General features: G+C 39.0%; 1 protein-coding gene across 1 annotated transcript in view; it reads left to right on the forward strand.

Annotated features, from left to right (window-relative positions):
- Nucleotides 1-16,077, forward strand: part of KIAA1549 (KIAA1549 ortholog) — a 127,529-nt gene extending 111,452 nt beyond the window's left edge. The window contains exons 15-20 of the mRNA XM_065743159.1: nucleotides 881-1,025; nucleotides 2,627-2,860; nucleotides 3,873-3,925; nucleotides 7,336-7,481; nucleotides 9,267-9,421; nucleotides 14,427-16,077. Coding sequence (XP_065599231.1) covers nucleotides 881-1,025; nucleotides 2,627-2,860; nucleotides 3,873-3,925; nucleotides 7,336-7,481; nucleotides 9,267-9,421; nucleotides 14,427-14,681 — 988 coding nt within the window. The 3' untranslated portion in view covers nucleotides 14,682-16,077. The remainder of the gene's footprint in view (nucleotides 1-880; nucleotides 1,026-2,626; nucleotides 2,861-3,872; nucleotides 3,926-7,335; nucleotides 7,482-9,266; nucleotides 9,422-14,426) is intronic.
- Nucleotides 16,078-19,487: the final 3,410 nt, after the last annotated feature.

The raw sequence follows: 19,487 nt of genomic DNA on the forward strand, positions 1-19,487 counted from the left end.
AAAAAGACGACAAAACCCAATGTATGAAAACCATCTTAAAACATTTTAGCATTCGCTTTGCCTTTGATTTACTTAATTCTTATATGGTGTAGAGAGATCAAAATTGGAAGATGAGCACTAAAGAAGCAGGGAAAATATAAACTGCAAGAAGTAACATTTTTAGAAAGATACAACATAAGGAAAGCCTTGAACAACTTCAAGAACATTCTTGAATGAACATGAAGATTCTGAGTTTTATGGACAAACTCAAGAGCAGAGAGAACCTTTTACCTATTCCTTCTATAAAATGAGGCATATTTGTCAATCTCAGATATCCATCCTCCTGGGCCTGTATTTCCAGATAGGGTTTTATCTGAGCTCTGTCTAAAGCTTTAGAGTTCTGGAACACTGTTTCTAGAGGGCTGTTACCTGCAACTGCTACCACACTGAAGGAAAGTAGTTTTTCCCCAACCTTCAGCTGGTTTGCCATAGTAGAGTTAAACACAACATACTGTACAAAGCACAAAGCCTCATTCCTGGTGTAGCCTGTTCTGCTACTGCAATTGTGTCAGATATTGGGCTGAGAAGCATGGAGAGGAAGTAGGGAAGGCTTGGCAGGTGGGTATATAAAGCTACAGAAAGTATGAATGAGGACAGTTGGGGCATCTGTTGCCATAGCAGTGATGGTGTTATTAGGAGAAACAAGAGGAGAGAGGTTTGGGGACTGGGATGACAAACTGGGAAAAGGAAAAGAGCTGAGACGAGGATTGCTTGGATGAAATGGGCAGAGAAGCTCAACCTTGAGTGGGGTGAAAAGAAACTACAAAAGGAAATGTGATTACCTTTGTCTTGTGGTTTTTTTTCCTCTCCCTCTCTGCCTTTTTGTTTTTTTTGTATTCAGCTCTCGTGCAAAACGTTCTCCCAAGCAGCGCCGGCGACATCAGATAAATGGTAGTCCTATTGATGCGGAAAAAGACAGGTTAATCACAACTGATAGTGATGGGACGTACAAACGACCTCCAGGAGTCAATAACTCTGCATATATTGTATGTATGTCTCTTGAATGACAGGAGGGTTCTGATGGTTGTAGTGGCAGTTGTGACATAGGAAAAGGATTTATTCTTTCTGATTGTGATCTGTGTGGCTAGTTTCAGGCCTATGTAATTAACATGTAAATCCAAGTGAAACAAAGACTTAGTTGGCAATTTGTCAGTATGTAACCATGAAATTCTGCCTACTATTCCTATAAGAAGCCAAGAACTAAAAACTTGTTTTCATTGATGCTACTGTATTATACACATTAAAGTATGCTTGGCATGTTCCGCAATGTGTTGAACGTAGCTTCACTCTAGTCCAATTTGCTGCATGTATGTATTCATATGTTACCAAAAAAATTAATCCTTTGTTGTCCCAGAGTGGAAGATTTGGTTCTTTTCATGAGAAATGTTATCATCTTTAAAACGTGTGAATTACTGAATAATGAAAGACTAAAATATATTTTTGCCGCAGTTACTTAAAATAATTTTGGTCCAATGTCTCAACAATTAATTTTGTGTTTCCTGTTTAAGAAAGGCAGACACTGGAGAATGCTTCTGTACAATCATATCCATGTCAGAAACTGTATTTAGGCATCTTTACCCGCTTCAAAGCAGACTTTACTAAGCAAAATGCCAGTATTAAAAACCTCTGGATGGTGTTTATCTTGAAAGATGTTTTAATAACTTCAAGAATTTCACCATTAGCTGCATGTGTAGTCAAGTGGCTGTAACGCTGATTTCTGTGGTTTCCCTCTGCATTCAAACAAGAGTGTGATGATTTTAATGTCATGCTGCAGCAGAATGAATTATCATCTGAAGCTATTTAATTAAGAGTTGTCACACAGTGAGTTCAGCCCCTTTGGCATCAGTAGCAAGACAGTACTCGAAATGCTAAGTTCCTGATGAAGTTGAGGCTTTTGCATCTCTCTGACTAATTTTGTATTCTGCATACAGTGGCAAGAATGAGCTTAAATAGTAAGTCTGCTGCTGCAAAGCTTGCTTAATTTCCTGTTACTGATAAACAGTAGACCCATGTGGTAAGATCCCAGGTAGTAATTGCAATGCATGCCTCAGGTATTACTGCAGTGAAGCACTTACATAAATCCTGTTCAGGTGATGCACCCAAGTTCCATGCAGCTAACCACTTAACTTCTTAACAGTTCCCTTTGCATGTTTTCCTAGAGAGTAATAATTGCTTAAAATTCTTCTGATGTGGTCAGTTGTAAGCTCATTTCTTGGAACTGAAAAACTGCTGAGGATTCGGAGATGTAGACAGTCTTTTCTGGGTGGAGTAAATGCACGCTGCACAACTTCACGTGTGCTTGCAGACTGTGTGGTTTGTTATACTTGAGGAACTGCTGTAGCAAGCACTGCTGCCTTACTGCAAATCAGAGTATTTCTAATCACACTGAATGGAGCATTTGAGCAGCTGGTGTCATTTCTGTGCATGTAGAAGCAGGGAGGGTAAGGAACAGATTTTGTCCAGCACTTGTTGTGGTACATTTCATCTCATTCTGGGTCTGGCAAGAGAACATGGCTCACTTTTGATTGGGAGCTGGCTGCTTGATCTTCTGTCTGTCTGACCTTTACCTTCTCTATGTTTTCTTCAGTCTGATCCAGATTTGCCTCCTGAACCTCAGACGTCATCTTCAGCAGATATGGGGAAGTTCCCCGGCCTGCCTTCCCACCCAGTCTCCCAGTACGTCCCACCGCAGCCATCCATAGAGGAGGCTCGGCAGACTATGCACTCTCTCCTGGATGATGCTTTTGCCCTGGTGGCTCCCAGCAGCCAAGCAGCCAATTCCACAGCCGTCACACCGCCTGGGGTCTCTGCAGGACAGCCGGTAAACAACAGGCCTGCACAGGCAGGGAGGGGACTACTTGCACCCAATGGGGATCACATTATGGTCCAACTCAGACAGTAAAAAAGCCCTTCTTCATGTGAGTGATATCATTTGTAAGGCTTCTCTGGACAGGCGGTTAGCACCAGTTGGGCTATGATCGCTGCTGTTGTGCCCTTTCTGAAAGGACTTGGCACAGATAGGAAACAGTTTCTGGAACCAGGAGAGCTAAGAAATCACCATCACAGTATGCTGAACTTGCTTTTGAAGCCATTTGGACTTTTCCCCTCTTCCCATCCCAACCACAAAATAGAAGTTCTCTTTTAGGATAACTTTTCTGTTCCTGCTCAATTTTGATCTGAAACAGATCAGCTTTGCTTTGTCCAAGAATGAAACTTTTTTTCTTTTTAGTATACGTACTAGTATATATTTTGTCAGTGTAAAAAAGATTGTATTGGTTTCAGGTTATATTTTCCAGAAAGTCATCTAAATGCTTTGATAATGTAAGGGATAGGAAAGCAGTGTTTCTTCGTAAAGTTCTTTTGGATTTTATGGAACACTGAGACATTAGATAAAATTTTAGACCATTTCAAGTTCCATAGCATTTCAGTTGGGATTTCAAAACCCCACTGGACTCTTGAGTCTGATCGCTGTGTTATCTCTGTTGCAGTCTGATGCTGATTTGGAGATTTGAAGAGATTTGCAAATGAAAAGCCTAATTTGCTGAAAGTTTTAAGCTAAGTAGGCACCGGACCAGTGCTTGATCTATGATTGAGAAGAGTATTTTTTAAAGGTTTTTAAGTTATGTTAAAGACCCCGATCAGACAAAAGAGACCATTGTAATAGTGCTTCCCTGACCTTCTTGTGGCACCGGGTCTGTAGAACCAAACTGTTAAGGTTGCAGTCCAGTCACACATATAGACCTAGTGATCTCTGCAGTTCATCACTTAGAAATCTTGACAGTGGACTTCCTAGGGTATACATTTTAATTACTTTGTTTTTTTCAATCCGACAGAGATATGTGGAATTTGGAATGACTCCGCCAGCAGCACCAGGTCTCCTACCAAGGTAGCTTTTCAATGATGGAATTATCATATACTATTTTCTTTGCATTTCCTTCTCTGGAGTTCTTACTGTAACAGGTATATTACGATGCAGAGTTTACTATAAATGAAAAGTAACTGAAATCCAGATCCAGACTGCGTAATTTCTTTATGTGGCATGAATGACATATGTATACTGTATGGAATCCAAGCCTCCATTGGAAAAAGAAACATGTTTCTAGCCCCTTGGCTGTAGAGAGAGCATTTCAGATGCTGAGTAAACCACTGAGTTTCAGGTTTCAGAGAGCCTGAAACAGTTACTCAGATGCATGAATATCTCCCAGTACTCTTGCTTTCATCTTATTTCTGTAGCCTCAGTATAGCTCACAGTCACAAAAGCTTGCAGATGACTAACGGATTCATTCTGTTTTTAACCAAGTTGAGAACAAATTTCAGAGCATAGTGACCCTCATAGTGAAAGAATACCTTGCAAGCCTATTGCTATAAAATCAATGATATAAATGGTATATAAAAATATTCCATCTCTGGACATACTGTGGGAGAATGGTGTAAAGAGAAGAAACAGTTGTCTAAGTGACTTCTGTTTGGTGGCTGTGTGTGAACAACACATGAAGTTAGACTCCTGAGTTACTGGAGTCACTTTTGTCACGCACCATGCTACTGTAACTAAGGCAGTAAAAAAGGCAGCTTTCTGCAGGTCTCTCGTTACATCTCATGATCTGAAGACCACTGGTATCCATGTCATTTATAAAATTTCACCTGAAGTCTTTACTGCCTTGAAAACTTGATGCTTCTTCAGCTTCAAAATGGATATGAGAATTTTCCTTTATCCTTTGTTCTGCAACCCTATTTTGAAAGGACCAACTGGAAAAGGAGGAGTCTGCCAGCACATTTTCTCTTAGTTCTTGGTCAAAGCTGACTATTTCATTTACTGGGAATTGTCTCTTTGTTTCCCTGTTACAGGTTCAGGGAAAAGATGATAAATTAGTCATGAAAGTGCTGTAACCCATGTTACAGATAGCATCCTTGCCATATATTTTTTTGTTCAGATGCTTATCAACCCTTGGTACAGGCACTCTGGATTTCTATAAATAGGTATCTTAAAGCTGGGTCAATAGAAGACAGGGAAAGAGTTTTCATGGTTTTGGAATGGGGTTTATGCTCAAATTCAGAAAAATCGTGCTTAATTAGTTGATAGAAGCAGCATGTTAACCTGAGGAAGAAAAAAGGATCTGAAGTCAGTATGATTAGGTGACATGTATCAGTATCGTAGTCCATCAGCTTAAATACTCAGTGTATGGGATAGTTGGGTAATCTACTGTTCCTTTTTCAGTACAAATGCAGACATCATCTTTAACGGGCTGGAACCAACTTGGGTAAAAAAAAAATTGTAAGTGAAAGACCTAGGTCATGTAACAGCTGTACAAACATAAAGGCACAAAGAACAGCTTTTACTAAAAATTGAATTTTGCATAATGACACAGAGATAGCTAGCCATGGTGACTTGCTGGTGTAAAATTGATTTTGGGGACAGTCTCTCCACAACTTGTTAAGTAACTGGAAGCTGAAACATTTTTTGAATGTGATAAGGTACTACTGAGTCACAGGCTGGAAATAGGAAGTAGCACTAGCAAGCCTGAGTGATAGGGATTCAGAGGTGTGTCCCATTTTGTACGCTTCTGTTGACCTCTGGTTAATGTTAAAGAGCAGTTATATCTATCTATTAAAAAGAAAATTGGGAAGAGAAGTGGTGGGTTATTAAACTTCCCCCTTTCAAATACAAAGCTATCAGCAATAAGGGTATATTCCTGGCCTTTCAGGAAAAAAAGAAATGACAGAAAAATAATACATTTGCATTAATGTTAAGAAGACTATTTTTTAAAAGACAACATCAGAAATTGTAAGTCTATCAAGACTCCAACTCCACACTGTAGTTGAATAATCACATCTTACTGGTTAGAGCAATTAAAATAACAAAAGTTGACGCATTACCTACCTGTTCAGACATTTATTTTAATGAGCTTGTAAATTTGACTGAACGTAGTTTCTTCTCAGTCCACTGAGTGGACTGTTAGGAATGTATGCTAGGGAGCTGGGGAAATTCTGGCACTTCCACAATGGGGCTGCTGCACCTTGCACCCCTTGCACATCTTTCATGTAATACCAAATGCCAAGTAGCTAGAGATTTATTTTATAAGTACTTGTTCTGGCTTTACTAGGTTCTTATTTGGTTTTATTCAACTCTGTTATCTTAGCTTTCTTTATCTGTTTATCATGCAAAGATAGTCAAATACAGTACAAATGAAGAAAAGATTGGATTAGATTCATGCATGGAATTTCACTGTAAAAATCATGTAAAAAACAGAGGTGCTGAAGAATGGGATAGGTGACAGTTGCCTAGAAGAGCTTAGGTGTATCCGTGGTAAAAGGGAATATAAAGTTAATCCCATCCTCACTTAGAATAGCCTCCTATGCCTGACTTAGGATTTTTGTCTTGATTTGTTCCTTCATGATCACCTGTGAGAGACAGCCTCCTGCAGAAAATAACTCAGTGAACCTAAAGTTTTGCTTTGAGTGCCTGTAATACTTGTTAAGGAGTATGTCTCTTTTCTTTAATCCTACCTGGAATCTAGGAAAGATTAGCCTAGTAACCTAAGCACCTACAGTTTAGGTATTCACGCATTCACCACATTGAAAGAAATCTATAATTCTTGAAAACTCACTTGCCATCATTCTTTTAAATGTCAGGGTTGAATGTGTATTCATAGGAGGCATAGGGAAAGCTGCATTTCCATCTCCTTCTCTACTCCCATTCTACATTTCTTTTACCAATCCCATTACATTGGCACGATTGATGAGGAAAGTTCAATGACAGTTCCTGTTGTTAACATTGACTACAAGCACCAGCCTGAATTATAGGAAACATTCATTTTAGGATACATTGCATCTCTCTTCATATGTACCAATGACAGTTTTCTGTAATTTGGTGAATCTTTAAGAGCAAGCTTTTGAAAATTTCCTGGAGAACAATCAGAAGACTTGATGAAATCATAACTGTTCGTAAAATACACATGTGATGCAGAATGCGTTGTTTGATTTGGAACTAATCTGTGAGCCTGGCATCTCTTGAGTAAGAGTTAGATACATTGCTACAGGAAGCAGCTACATCACTGCTTACTGCAGAAAATCTATTTTTCTTCTTCCTGAAGGTTTTTCCCCAAGGGGAATCTAGCTCATTTTTATCTGCGATGCAGGACATGGAGGAGGAATGTACTCCTCGGACTTTTTTGTACACTTAAGGTAAAAACATAGTTCAAAGACACTGTAAGGAGATGTTGTAGGAGGTATACTTGCACAACTGTTTTAAATTAGGCAGTTTTCTTATTGTAATTCTGAGTCCTCACTGTTCCACAGGCAGAACTTTGGGCCAGGTTTTCTTCAACCTGCAGAGTTAATGCACGCAGACCAGCAGCCGCCTGAGGTTCAGTATTCCTCCAGAGGGATATACTCAGAGGAAATGCCATCGGTGGCACGACCACGACCAGTTGGAAGCACTGCAGGTACACTTCTTGAGTTAAACACACAGTAAATAACAGGTCCCTTTCCTTGTCTCTTACACTGAGATCGCCATTAAGGCATCATTGTTCTTCAGCTACTGTACTTTAAACGTGGCCCTCATCTTCACTGCCAAAAGAAGCGGTCTGATAGAGAGCTTAACTCTGCATACATGTGATCTTGCTGAAAAGGGCCACTTTCCCACTTTTTTAGTTCTTATGAGCATTGGTTATCACATATTGCATTTTCAAAAAAAACCAACACACTTATTCTCTAAGAATGTACAATTCTTAAGTGTATGGTGCATGTTGGCTTTCAGCTGCAGGCCACTCTACTTTTGATGCCAGATGAGCTAATTGGTGCATCCCAAATAGCCTACTAAATGAAAATGGTAACTACATATATTTTCAGCATCTTTATTTTTCATTTATCTTCCTAGAAATGTTTGTATAAAAGCAAAATCTTCTCATTTCTGAAGATATTATCTACTGCTGATTTGGTAGAGAGATAATTTCTGTAGTGCTCATCAGCACTATCATGAATAAAATTTTAACATCACGTGGCAATTATGCAGCAAACACTGTTTCTAAGAATAAAATATTCTGTTCTTATGCAAATGCCACAGTTAATTTTCTTCCAGACAAATGTTTTCTTCCTGGGGAGTTGAAAGGCTAAAAATACAATAATATACTCCTGAGTACTATTTTTGATATCTGCTCTCCTCTGTTAAATGTATGAAAAGAACAGAGATGGAATGATTAAGTTTGGTGATTATTTTATCCTCTGATTCACACTATTCTCATGCATCTTCTGCGAAGCTGGGGAGGGATTCAGATGATTATTAACTGTCCTTCAGCAGAAGTGTATGTAGCTATCAAGCTTCTCAAAGATAGATTGTTTTTTGAGGGGGAAATATGAATATAAAGTAATTTTACAACACATAAATCACACTGGTTTTTGTCTTTTCCTCTCATTTATGTACTTGTGGGCACACATGCACACAGTTATGTATTATGTATCAACAGGTTTATTAAATGTGTCTAATTTCCAATATATTCTTAAAATAACCGTTGTTTCTTTGTGGGAGGAAATTCAGGAAAAAGGAAAGCTGGCATGTTGTTACATGTCTCTTACAATTAATGGTGATAGCTATCCTTGGATGTGTTTGAAAGCAGTAGAGGGTGGAAGGGAGTTAGAAAGGAGGGGGTTAGCTTTCAGCCTGAAAGGAGATATCATATGTTCTGACCTTCTCGTTAGCCAATGACAGCATTGTTTAATATTTAACCACGAAACAAAAGTGAAAGAACTGTACTCTTATATGGTCATATATTGAATTCTTGTGAGAGATAGAACAGAAAGCAGTCTAGAGAGTCACGATGTGGTAGGGCGAGGCAAAAAAAGTATACCACAGCAGCAAATACCTTCTCTTTGCTGCTAAGTAATCTACATGAAAGCATTGCTAGAGCTTTTGGTAAGTGCAATGTGAAAAGGGCTGGGATGTTTTTGGAATGAAGTGCAGTGTGCATCTGAGTTGCATGTATCTCAACCTCTTCCTTCAGTGCAGTGACAATAAAAAAGCACCACACTTAAATGAACTGCACAAAATGCACATAACTTTTCCTTCTTTGTTCTACAATGACAGCCTTCTTTCTGCTGTGTTTTTTTTTAATTACACAGAAACAGCTTCACTTTCTTCTTGTCTCTGCTTCCAACAAGGTTTTATGTTGTCATTTGTCTGCCCTACAAACTTGACTGTGTATAAAGATGAAAAAACAATATTTGCTTTTAAGGTTCTCAGATACAGCACCTCACTCAGGTGGGAATTGCTAGCAGGATCGGAGGTCAACAAGTGGAGATCCCCTCAGGCAGAGCAGGGCATGGCCAGCCGGGGGGGCCAGGGTGGCCCCAGTACCGTGGAGAGGATGAATATGCTAGGCGAGATGCAGTGAGTACTGTGTTACACATTTGCATAGTTTCCGAAGTAGTTGTTCGGGTATTTTTTTTCCTGCTTTACTGTTTGGAACTTTTTTCCCCTGGAATACTTTCAGTTGCTTCTCTTACATTCTTTGCTTTGCTCTTCGAACCTTCGTTAGCTCTTCTAACTTTTGCTTGCTGTTCTTTCACCTTCACTTCTCTCTAATTGCTTTCTCCCACCTTACCTAACCTTTTTTTTTTCTCACTCGAGGCCTTCATTCATTAATCGCAGTTCACCCAGTTCTGCTTCTGAGAGCCTGCAGAGGTGGATACTGCTTTCCATTTCCTCCTTTGAAATATGCCTCTGTATTTTGCGATCATTGTAAGTAGAAAACATTGAATTAAATTGTCCCAGACTACTCTTCTGCTTTGTATTGGCATAGTTCTTTTGCCTTCTGTATCAGTGCGCAACAAACAGCAAGAGTTAGGGCCACAGAATGAAGTATATATTTGCACGTAACAGTACAGGTGCTCCTAAAAAAATTATTTTCCTACCTCAGTCAACGTGATGTGGTAAAATTAATACATGTTCGTTAATCAGTGTTATGTGGGCAGCCATCGTGATTTCATGTTCTTGGCAGTGCTGCTTCTGGAGGTTGATGTTTCTGATTCAACCTGATGTGTGGAGAGGTTGAAGATACTTCACTTCCTTTCCTAGGAAAGATCCAGTTGCCTGCCACCAGTGATTGATGAACTTGCATCTTGAAGCAGAATGACCTATGAAGGCTTTACTGTAGTGATCTTGAGCAACAGCTTTTGCCCTTTCTTTTGTTCTCTTGTTATAATTACCATTTTTCTAATTTCTTCCTTGAGTAAGGAAGGAAAGATCTCCTTCTTTTGCTCATTTAGGTCATTGTGTGTTCGCACTACAAGAGCAGAATTTTGTAGTTGCGTTGGAGTGCTTCATGATTTCCAAATGGCTTTACAGAATGACAGTGCAATGTTTTGGACCTCCTCTTTAGATTTTGTTGAAACAGATCTCCTGCAATTCCAGATGAAGTTGAGAGGAGAAGCATAATGCTGTCAAGAACTGGGCATGCTAGAGATAAACTCTTCTGTTACTGTTCAAAACCATTAACTGTCAAAGCCGAAAAATGTATTTGCCTAATTTAACTTGCTGTCTGTGCTTCAAACTATGGTGTTTGAATTTGTTAATGTCCTCATTTACATTTACATCTAGAACAGCACTCGCATGAGGGGTCTTAGAGTCTTTCCATTTTCAGAGGTATCTCTATGTTACCATTCATTGCCCTTTCTTTTTATTTCTTTCATTTCTAAAAATCACTTTTTTTTTCCTTTTTTTAAGTTCTGTGGACTTTTATCCCCGAAGGCATGTTCAGTCATTACTTCCTTAATATTTTATTACCTAAATTGCTAGCATATTGCTGAAAATTCACTCAGGGTCCCATTTTCTGAGCTGTTATGCAAACAATTGATTTCAACATCCAATGCCTGTAAAACTTACAAGATTCGAGGCTAAATACAATGTGATTTTGTTATGTTACCATTTCAGATGGGTACCTTTCACCTCAATCCAAGTTCACATTCTTTTAACTAATATGAGTTCAAACCATTCCTCGGCTTTGACAAAACTTCTTGCTTGTTGACTGCTGCAGTTTTACTGCATTGTGACTTTTTCTTGTTGGTTTTTTTTTTTTTTTTTGCTTGTTTGTTAAGGCAAAAGAAGGAGATCATGGCTGGACCTAAATGTAATATCAGTGAACTGTAAAGCAAAGCTCGCTTAGTACCTGCACTCTCCTTTTCCTATGAGGATTTATTTCTTTCTTGCAAAGAATTATTCCTGAAAATAAATAAATTAAAACATTAGATAAGCTCTTAGCTGGCAGCTTTTGATACTTGGATAATTTTCTTCATTGTGATTCCTATCACTAGGACAGAGCTCTAAGTTTGTCCTTCCTCTTTTTGGAGAGAAGAACATAACCAATGATGGGTCATGCTCCTTATGATGCTATATTCAACTCACTCTTAACAAACAGCTTTCCTATTCCCTCATTCTCAGCAAGTTTCTAAAGTTAATCTCTGCATTTACGGAGATTAGATCTAGAGTCTTCTTTCTGACCGTAGACTTGAGAGAGATCTACATTTGTGTTCTTACATTGGCCTTTCTCTTCACAGTATCCTCACCTATCATTTTTACTGTCTGTACTTGATTTTTCTGTTGGAGTATAGTCTCTCATTTGTGCCTTCTGCCCTAGAATCAAAATGCAGGTTACCATCAATTCACCATTATTCTTCATCTAAAAGGATAATTACAGTATTTCCTTAGCTAACAGAAAATATGCTGTCGATCAATTGGTCAGTTGAGCTGCAGAAATAATGAAGCCTGGTTTCTTACAGATTTATGTGCTGTCCTGTGTATCTCTACCTCCCTATCACCACCTGGCATCACTTTCTGTTTATAATCCCCTCTATGTCTCCACATCTTCTCCAGGTTTCAGCTGTTCCTCCAAGTCACACATATCTTTCTGCTCTATTTTTACACCTCAGCTGCCCACCATAATATCTTTAAACCATCTCAGTGTACTTCCAGTTGTCTCTTACATTCCCTAGCCATCCCCCATGAGATGCATGCTGTCTGGCTGAGCACATCCTAACCTGTCCTGTCTGCCACTCAGATTCAGATAGAACAAATCTGGTCATGTTTAAATAACGACTCATTTTTGTAAAATTTGCAATATATGTATGTTTATACATATCTAATGTGTCTGTGTATGTGTGTACATCACTGCATCAGATTCAGTTAAATTAACCACAGAGTTCAACTGTTTCTATGTGAAGATAAACAAACACACAATCCTGTAAGTCTTCATTCCTGAATAAGTTAACGAAAAAAGAAGACTTAATAAAGGTATTTTTGTCAATTATTTTCTACTACTGTTAATTGCATGGAAGTTTAATATAAAATTATAAATTATAGATGCTGTACAAAACTAGATGTTGTCATATATATGTTACATAACTATTTCTATTCATAAAGCAATGCTAAAAAAGAAAACGGGCAAAACTTCTTCCAGCCTTACAGTCTTTGTTTTGCTGTTGTTGTCTGGTATAGGTTAAGTTCACAAGAGTACACACTTTTGTTTTTAGAAGTTATTTAACAAAAACTTCATAGCCTTCATATTAAAAAGCAGCCACTGTGGTGAGCAGATATTCTCACTGGTTTCCCCTAAGAAGCCATTCTTACAGTGCTAACTCCATACAGTGTGAGATAGGAGCTGAACTGTGTAGTTTATTTTAACGGGAAAGTCACCTGAACAGACTTCAGCTTGATACTAAGACTCATACGCCAAGGAATGTTTGTTTTTAGTGTTTTTTGATTTCATCACTTCTCTATAAACCCACAGAGTACTTGTCAGGTTTGATAACTCTAGGCTGCACATATGAATTAGTTTCAGGTTTCACTGCCAAATGCAGTAATTTTGAACAATCAAGAGGCCTATTCATTCCTTTCTAATACTAACATCTCCTCCCCTTTATAAGAAGACTGGATGTTACTGGGAAAATCTTCTTTGCCTATCATTCTTCCATTAAAGCTTCTTTTCTTCCTCTTAAACCCTCTTCTCAAATTAACTGTGCAAATGATCAGTGCTGCATGAGCTGTGGAATAGAGTCAGAATCTATTATTTGTTCAGTTCTATAACGAATTACTTGGATTTTACTTGTTTTTGTTGTGAGGGATGCTAGGCAGCATTCTCCTATGCGTTTCTGTGTTCCCTGCACACTGCTGCCGCAGTAATTCTTGCCCCCCCATATCCTTCCCGGGCTCTGCTTTGTAATCCCTTTGCTCCCTTCCCCCTCTGCCCCAAATCCTTTTCTTGCTGACCTCACTGTCTTTTCTTCCCTCACCACTTTGCTCTGTCTGCTTCTACTTGAGGCTTATCTGTAGAGGTTACTGCTCACTAAATAGTGATAACTCTGATCTGAGCTTGCTGCAACTAGTTGCTCCTTGTCAGAAAGGGATTGTTCTGCTTTGTTCTGAGCTTCTAGGTTCAGTACGTTGTGTTCAAGCAGCCTCTAGTCCTTGGTGTCTCCAGTGTTTTCTTCTGGCTGCCTCTCATAGACATTAAACAAGAGCAATTGCTTGCTTTAGGATAGTCAACTGGAATTTAAATTTTCAAAATGTACCCGTTTTGTGTCCATATTGGGAATTGGCAAAGTTACTTAGTGTACTGTAAATTCATGCTTTGTTTTAGTGTAAGCAGACTTTTTTTTTCTAGATAGACAGGCTCATAAACTCAGGCTTGTGTTGTGTTTCTTCTTTCATTAGAGAATATCTGTTACCGAACAAAAGCAGAATTAGCTCCTTTCTGCCCTTAAACAGTGCTTGTTCCTAAACTGAGATGGTGGTTCTCAGCTACCTTGAAGAGATATTGAGTTTAGAAAAATCCAATCTTTCTGATTTGAATCAATTTTTTTTCTGCTGCTTCACCAGCTGGCTCTTTTCCCAGGCATGGGTCAGTTACGCAGTCCTCATGAGTGGGCTGTTTGAGCAGGCAAGCCAGATAGAATAGGGAAGGTGAAGACACTAGCATCACTGTTTCATAGATAGCATGAAGAAATGACAACCAGGAAGGCAGTGGTTTGCCTGTTGTCTTTTAAGAAGTTGATGGAAAGGCCGTTACTGGAAAGCCAATTCCACTGGCTTCCAGGTCCCAACCTCCTTCCATTTCAGTTTCTAAACATAACCAACACAGAAGGGGTCACACTTTCTAGTGGATGTTCAAAGAGATTTTTAAAATTCCTGAACTTGAGGCAGTCCAGCAATTTTGTGTACGCTTGTTGTTTTGTTCTCCATTAGAGGAATCACTCATTCATACAACAAAAGAAGAGCGGCAGCAGATAGAAGCATCTCCATGCTGCTTTCCCTCTGTTCTTTGACTTTTTGCTTTCTTGTCTTTTCTGGGATTGCCATATTTGTTCGGAAAGTAACAATAACAATTTCTACCTTTTTCCAGATGCATATGCATGGACACCAAGAATATTCCTCCTCACCAGTATTCCAGATGCCGAGGACTTCAGCCAGGCAACCTTCGGCACCCCCTGCTCAGCTCCCACACAACAACCTTCAGGGCCAGGGCCTTTGCTACACCACCAGTTCCACTGAGGACCTCCAACCAGGTCACTCTTCAGCCTCTCTTATAAAAGCAATTAGAGAAGAACTTCTGCGTCTTTCTCAGAAACAGACAACAGTGCAGAACTTTCATAGTTGATTTAGCATTCCTTTGCAAATCTGCCAGCTATCTGCTTCCTATGGAAGCAAAGACTTACAGGAAATCAGCAATGTTGTTCTCTCAAAAGAATGGACTTTCACAGCTCTTCAGACAACACTTCTGGGAAAAAAAGGCAGCAAAATGAGGAGAGTAAGGAGAGACTGGGGACGATCATCAGTGTCATCACAATCGGTGGTAACTAATCTGTTAATATTACGGTGCTCCTCTTCTCTTCCTACCCTCAATCCAGTCTAACAAATAAATAAAACCTGAAATCAAGAAGTCAACATTGGCAACAAAAGCAAATCACAGGAACAAACTCCAAGTGTAGTAGACTCCTTTTTCTAAGGAGGAGGGCAAAGATTTGCGTGAACTGAGATGACATCTTGCAAGAGATTCCAAGTATTCTGATCTCTCCAGTGCTTATGGGGAACTGGTTTGTGTTACTGTTCTCCAAGATTACAAACTGTATCAGCTCTAGGGTGTTGAAGGTGTGATCCCACATAAGAATCACTTTGATTGTCAGTAACAGTAGGACTTAGAATAAAAGGCTTTATGAATGACTTGTAACAAACTGGAACAATAATTGTTAAAGCTCTATGCTTCCAGATGGAGCTACCCTCTGCACTCTTCCTTGTTTTCCTTCTGGTGCTGAAGCTTCAAGTGTTCCTTCATCTTCAATGTTTGCTAAGTGAAACATTGGCCTTGTATAACTAAAAAAAATATCTGTAGACTCATTCAGGCTGGAGAAACAAAGCAAAGCATCCATACAGAAAGGGCTTGGTACTTAATTTGTTTTGAAAATCGTTGAAAAATTGGAAAAGAATATTCAGCCACAGTTGAATCTGGGAACACGTGTATGTATAATTTATATATATGTGTGTATATATATATATTTACATACTACTCTTGTAAGACCAGCGATAAAATATTGCCACTCTGTAATTTGCTTTGTGGACAGAAACCAATCCAGCCTGATTGGTACAGGGTCACCAGCATTATGTTTTAAATTGATGTCCTAAATCATTGCTTATGTTTCAATCTGAATAATTTTAGTGAAAGTCAGTGACAGTTTAGAACATTAACATAGGCTTAGATTTGCGGTTTGGAGACAGTTTCTATATTTATACTCGTTCCCACTGTCCCTTTGGACAAAGGGTAAGCATTATCCCCATGGTAAGAATGGTATGTGCCATGGAACTGTTTGTCACTGTTTTTTTCCAGAGTTTTAATTTACTACTAGCTATGAATTTACTAATATTTGGCCATTGCATAACTGTAACTGTAATACATATGGAGATTTTACTTAAGTTGTGATTTGTTGGAGTGTTTTTATTTTTGGATAAGTCTGTACTACAGCTGGCAAACTGACACTGAGATGGAGGGTAAGCTCTGTGTTGGTCTAGGAGCCTTGCCTCAGAAAAAATGAAATGCAAAACTATTCAGTGCTACAGTGTGGATATTTCAAACACTGTTTATTAGAAGATGGTGGTAGTAGCCAAGGAGATCATTGGGTAGTTGACCAGAGTAGGGCTGAGTTTGTCCTACTGGGGTAGAAATAACATTGGTAAAATACAAGTATGTCATGCTGGTTTAGTATGGTATTCTGCGGCTACCTTATCAGTTCCTGGCTCCAGTGTACAGTTCAGTAGCTGTAACAGGACTAACTCAGACTGAAATGAAAACAGGTAGGAGGATGCCATGGAAGAACCCTACGTACCTTGTTCATGAAGTACATATGTAATGTCATTTGTTGCCAAATCCAGGACTGGGAAGCAACTAATCTGCTCACCGATAACGACAAAAACAATGGCATGTTGCTTCCTTTTTTTTTTCTATTAGAGAACTCAGTTATTTATCTTTTTACCCATTGTTGTCAGAAGACAGTATGAAATTATTTGAGCGACTTCATGTAGCAAAGCAGTATAAATTCATTTCCAGTTCACTGTTGAATACTTAGTCCTCATGGGCACTGGTTGAGGTTTGACTGGAGTCAGAACACCTGCATGATTATGAACAGCACTGTCTACAGGTCATTCTGTTTTGAATTTCTAAAGCCTTTTGTGTAATAATCAGTTCTAGCATAAAAATAAAGAAACTTCTGTTTTCTGCCAGATTTGTAAATGTGAATGTTGCTGATGCTCCTGAAAAATGTTGGGTTTTGCAACATGAAGTTTCTATCTTCTTGAAAATGCTGAAGACTGTTCTTAAGTGTTCCAGTTTAAACCAATTCCTTCATAGCCCAGATCCTTCTCCAGCTTAATTCTGCGACATAGCCTGAAGCCAGTGCTTATAACATTAGCACATTACAATGACTTCATTTTAAGAAAATGCGGTCTTCTAGAAAGTAATTGATTGCTGGCTCCAGCCATTGAAGAAGGAATACGATGCCCTTTGAAATTTAAAGGTACTTGTGCTATTTCTATTTCACTTTTGTTAGTGACAGTGATGTTATTACAATGCATCATCTTTTTTGTTTTTTTTGTTTGTTTGGAAGAATATTCTTTTCAGTCCCAAGTCTTAATGAAGAACATGAACAGGACAGCTAGGTACAGGTAAATGAAAGTGGCTTTTGCTAAAGCAAAAACCCCTCTTTAGTACCTGACGATTTCACAGAGAAGGCAGTAATACATAAGCTGAAAAGCTGCATTTGAAAGTTATGTTCTCAGTCTGGCTAGAGACCTGATCCTCTATTCACAAAACAGTGGTATTCTGTATACTCATATATTAACAAAAGTAACACAATGGAGCACTAGATGTTCCCATTCCAAAGATGTTCTTAACAAAGGAAACCTACACGTTATGTTCTGCAGCTACAGGAAAACCATTTTTCTCATGTGCTACATAGAGACTCTGAGATACATGTGCCAAAATGGGTTTCCACTTGGGAATTTGGAATGGGGAAAGACTATAAGCTTCTCAATCCCAAGTGCTTGCATTCTTTTGCCAGTTATTTTATTTCCTTATTAAGAGAAAGGAAAAAAAAAAAAAAAAAAGAGCTGAAATTTAAAGTATCCTGAATTTTGAAATATCTGTTAATGAACCTACCAGTTACTAAAAACACTGATCAGATGAGAAGTTGGTACAGGCACAGAAAGATGCTACCAACTGTTGCATCTATTTTCATGACTAAACCATCTGGTTCATAGAATACTTGGGTTTTTCTCTTTCTTCATAATTTTCTGTAACATTTATGTGTAGTTTGTGTTTAGTTTGGCATGTAACAGAACTTGGCAAGATTGGAGCTATGTAATTTAGGTTGGTTGGTTTGTTTTTCTTTTCTGTGGCCAAAATGTAGACCTCTTGCTTGTATTTAAAACAGAGGGAAATTTTACAATCCTCTTTCAGATAGTTAATTTGAAAGGTGGGCCACATTTCAATGCTATAAAATATTGTCCATCAAGCCGTGACACACGTGGCCCTGTCAATGTCCGTGGGCATGTGAATGAAGAAAGAGAACCGTGTTCTAAGTAGGAGAGAATTGCATAGGTGCTGGACTCATAATGCTAAATACGTGTACTTTGAAGCAGGGAGTGGAATTTCATGGACCCTTTGCAACTGGAATGTGCTTGCAATGCTTTGGCTTCAGATAAAGTTGTTGGATGGTAGCAGTGTCATAGAATCATAGGGGTTGGAAGGGTCCTCAAGAGATCATCAAGTCCAACCCCCAAATGGCATATGAAGAACGGTACTTTCAGAAAGATTGCCCCCAAAATTGTGTACCTTTATGCATAGATATATCTGATTAGATTGATGACTCAAAAGTTTGTGGGAGCGTGAACTTCTGATGTCAGTGACTTTGAAATTAGACCACTGACAGCAGTTATACAGTTGTCCTAGAAACTGTTGTCAGAGATTGTAATTTGTGAAGAATCAGAACAGTTGATGCTACTGTGTGTTAACTCACAGCTAGAAAGCACATCAGATGGATTACACAAAGAAACTGGTGCATATCTGAGCCCAAGTCAAGTCACCAGTTGTGTGATTTAGAGGGCAGTAGGTAGCTCAAGTCATTTTTTCAACTCTAACCCTCACTACACCCTTCTGTTTTCCAGCTTGACGGTTTTTCAGCTCGAGGACATAAAGGTTGCTTTCCACCTCATTTATTATCTGTCAGTTCTTTAGCAGATGCCAGTCTTTGGAAAAATTATATCCTGGCCAAGAGTTTTTAAGGGTCTTTGAGGTGGGAACGTGTGAGCCATATGTTTCTATGGAGAGAAAAAGGAAAAAAAAAAGTAAAACGTCATCTCTTTGGTGTTTTGCAAATATGGGCACAAAGTTAAGACTGGATGAAAAGAATCGTAGAATTATAGAATATTCTGAGTTGGAAGGGACTGCTGACTTGGGTTCCATTTGCTATCAACCAGAATCCCCACTCCCCCTTCTCTGGGACTGCTCTCCAGCCTCTCCTCCCACAGTCTGTTCTTATTTCCCAGGTACAGAATCCACATGTTATCTTGTTAAACTTCGTATGGTTAAAATCACCCTGACCTCTAATCTATCAAGATCTTTCTTCAGGGTCTCTTTACTCTGCAGGGAGCCAGCAGCTCCTCCCACTTGAGCGTTGTTCACAAACTTAAAACATCATTGTCAAAAAGCAAAGGTCAGCAATTAGGTCTCCAGGATGGCAGTGTACTGAAAAGGTATATACTAAAAGCTTAGGGATGCCCCCCTGCACCCACTTAAGCTGATTCTGTAATGTAAACCATCATCTGTGCAGTCCTTCACGGCTTACAGTGCTGGTCTGTGCAAGTGGAGAACATGTCACATCAGTGAGATTACTGAAGAGCAGGTCACCAAGAGCAG

Source organism: Cyrtonyx montezumae, unplaced genomic scaffold (genome assembly GCF_038088225.1).
Source record: "Cyrtonyx montezumae isolate F1298 unplaced genomic scaffold, pur_monq_1.0 scaffold_3, whole genome shotgun sequence".
Lineage (NCBI taxonomy): Eukaryota > Metazoa > Chordata > Aves > Galliformes > Odontophoridae > Cyrtonyx > Cyrtonyx montezumae.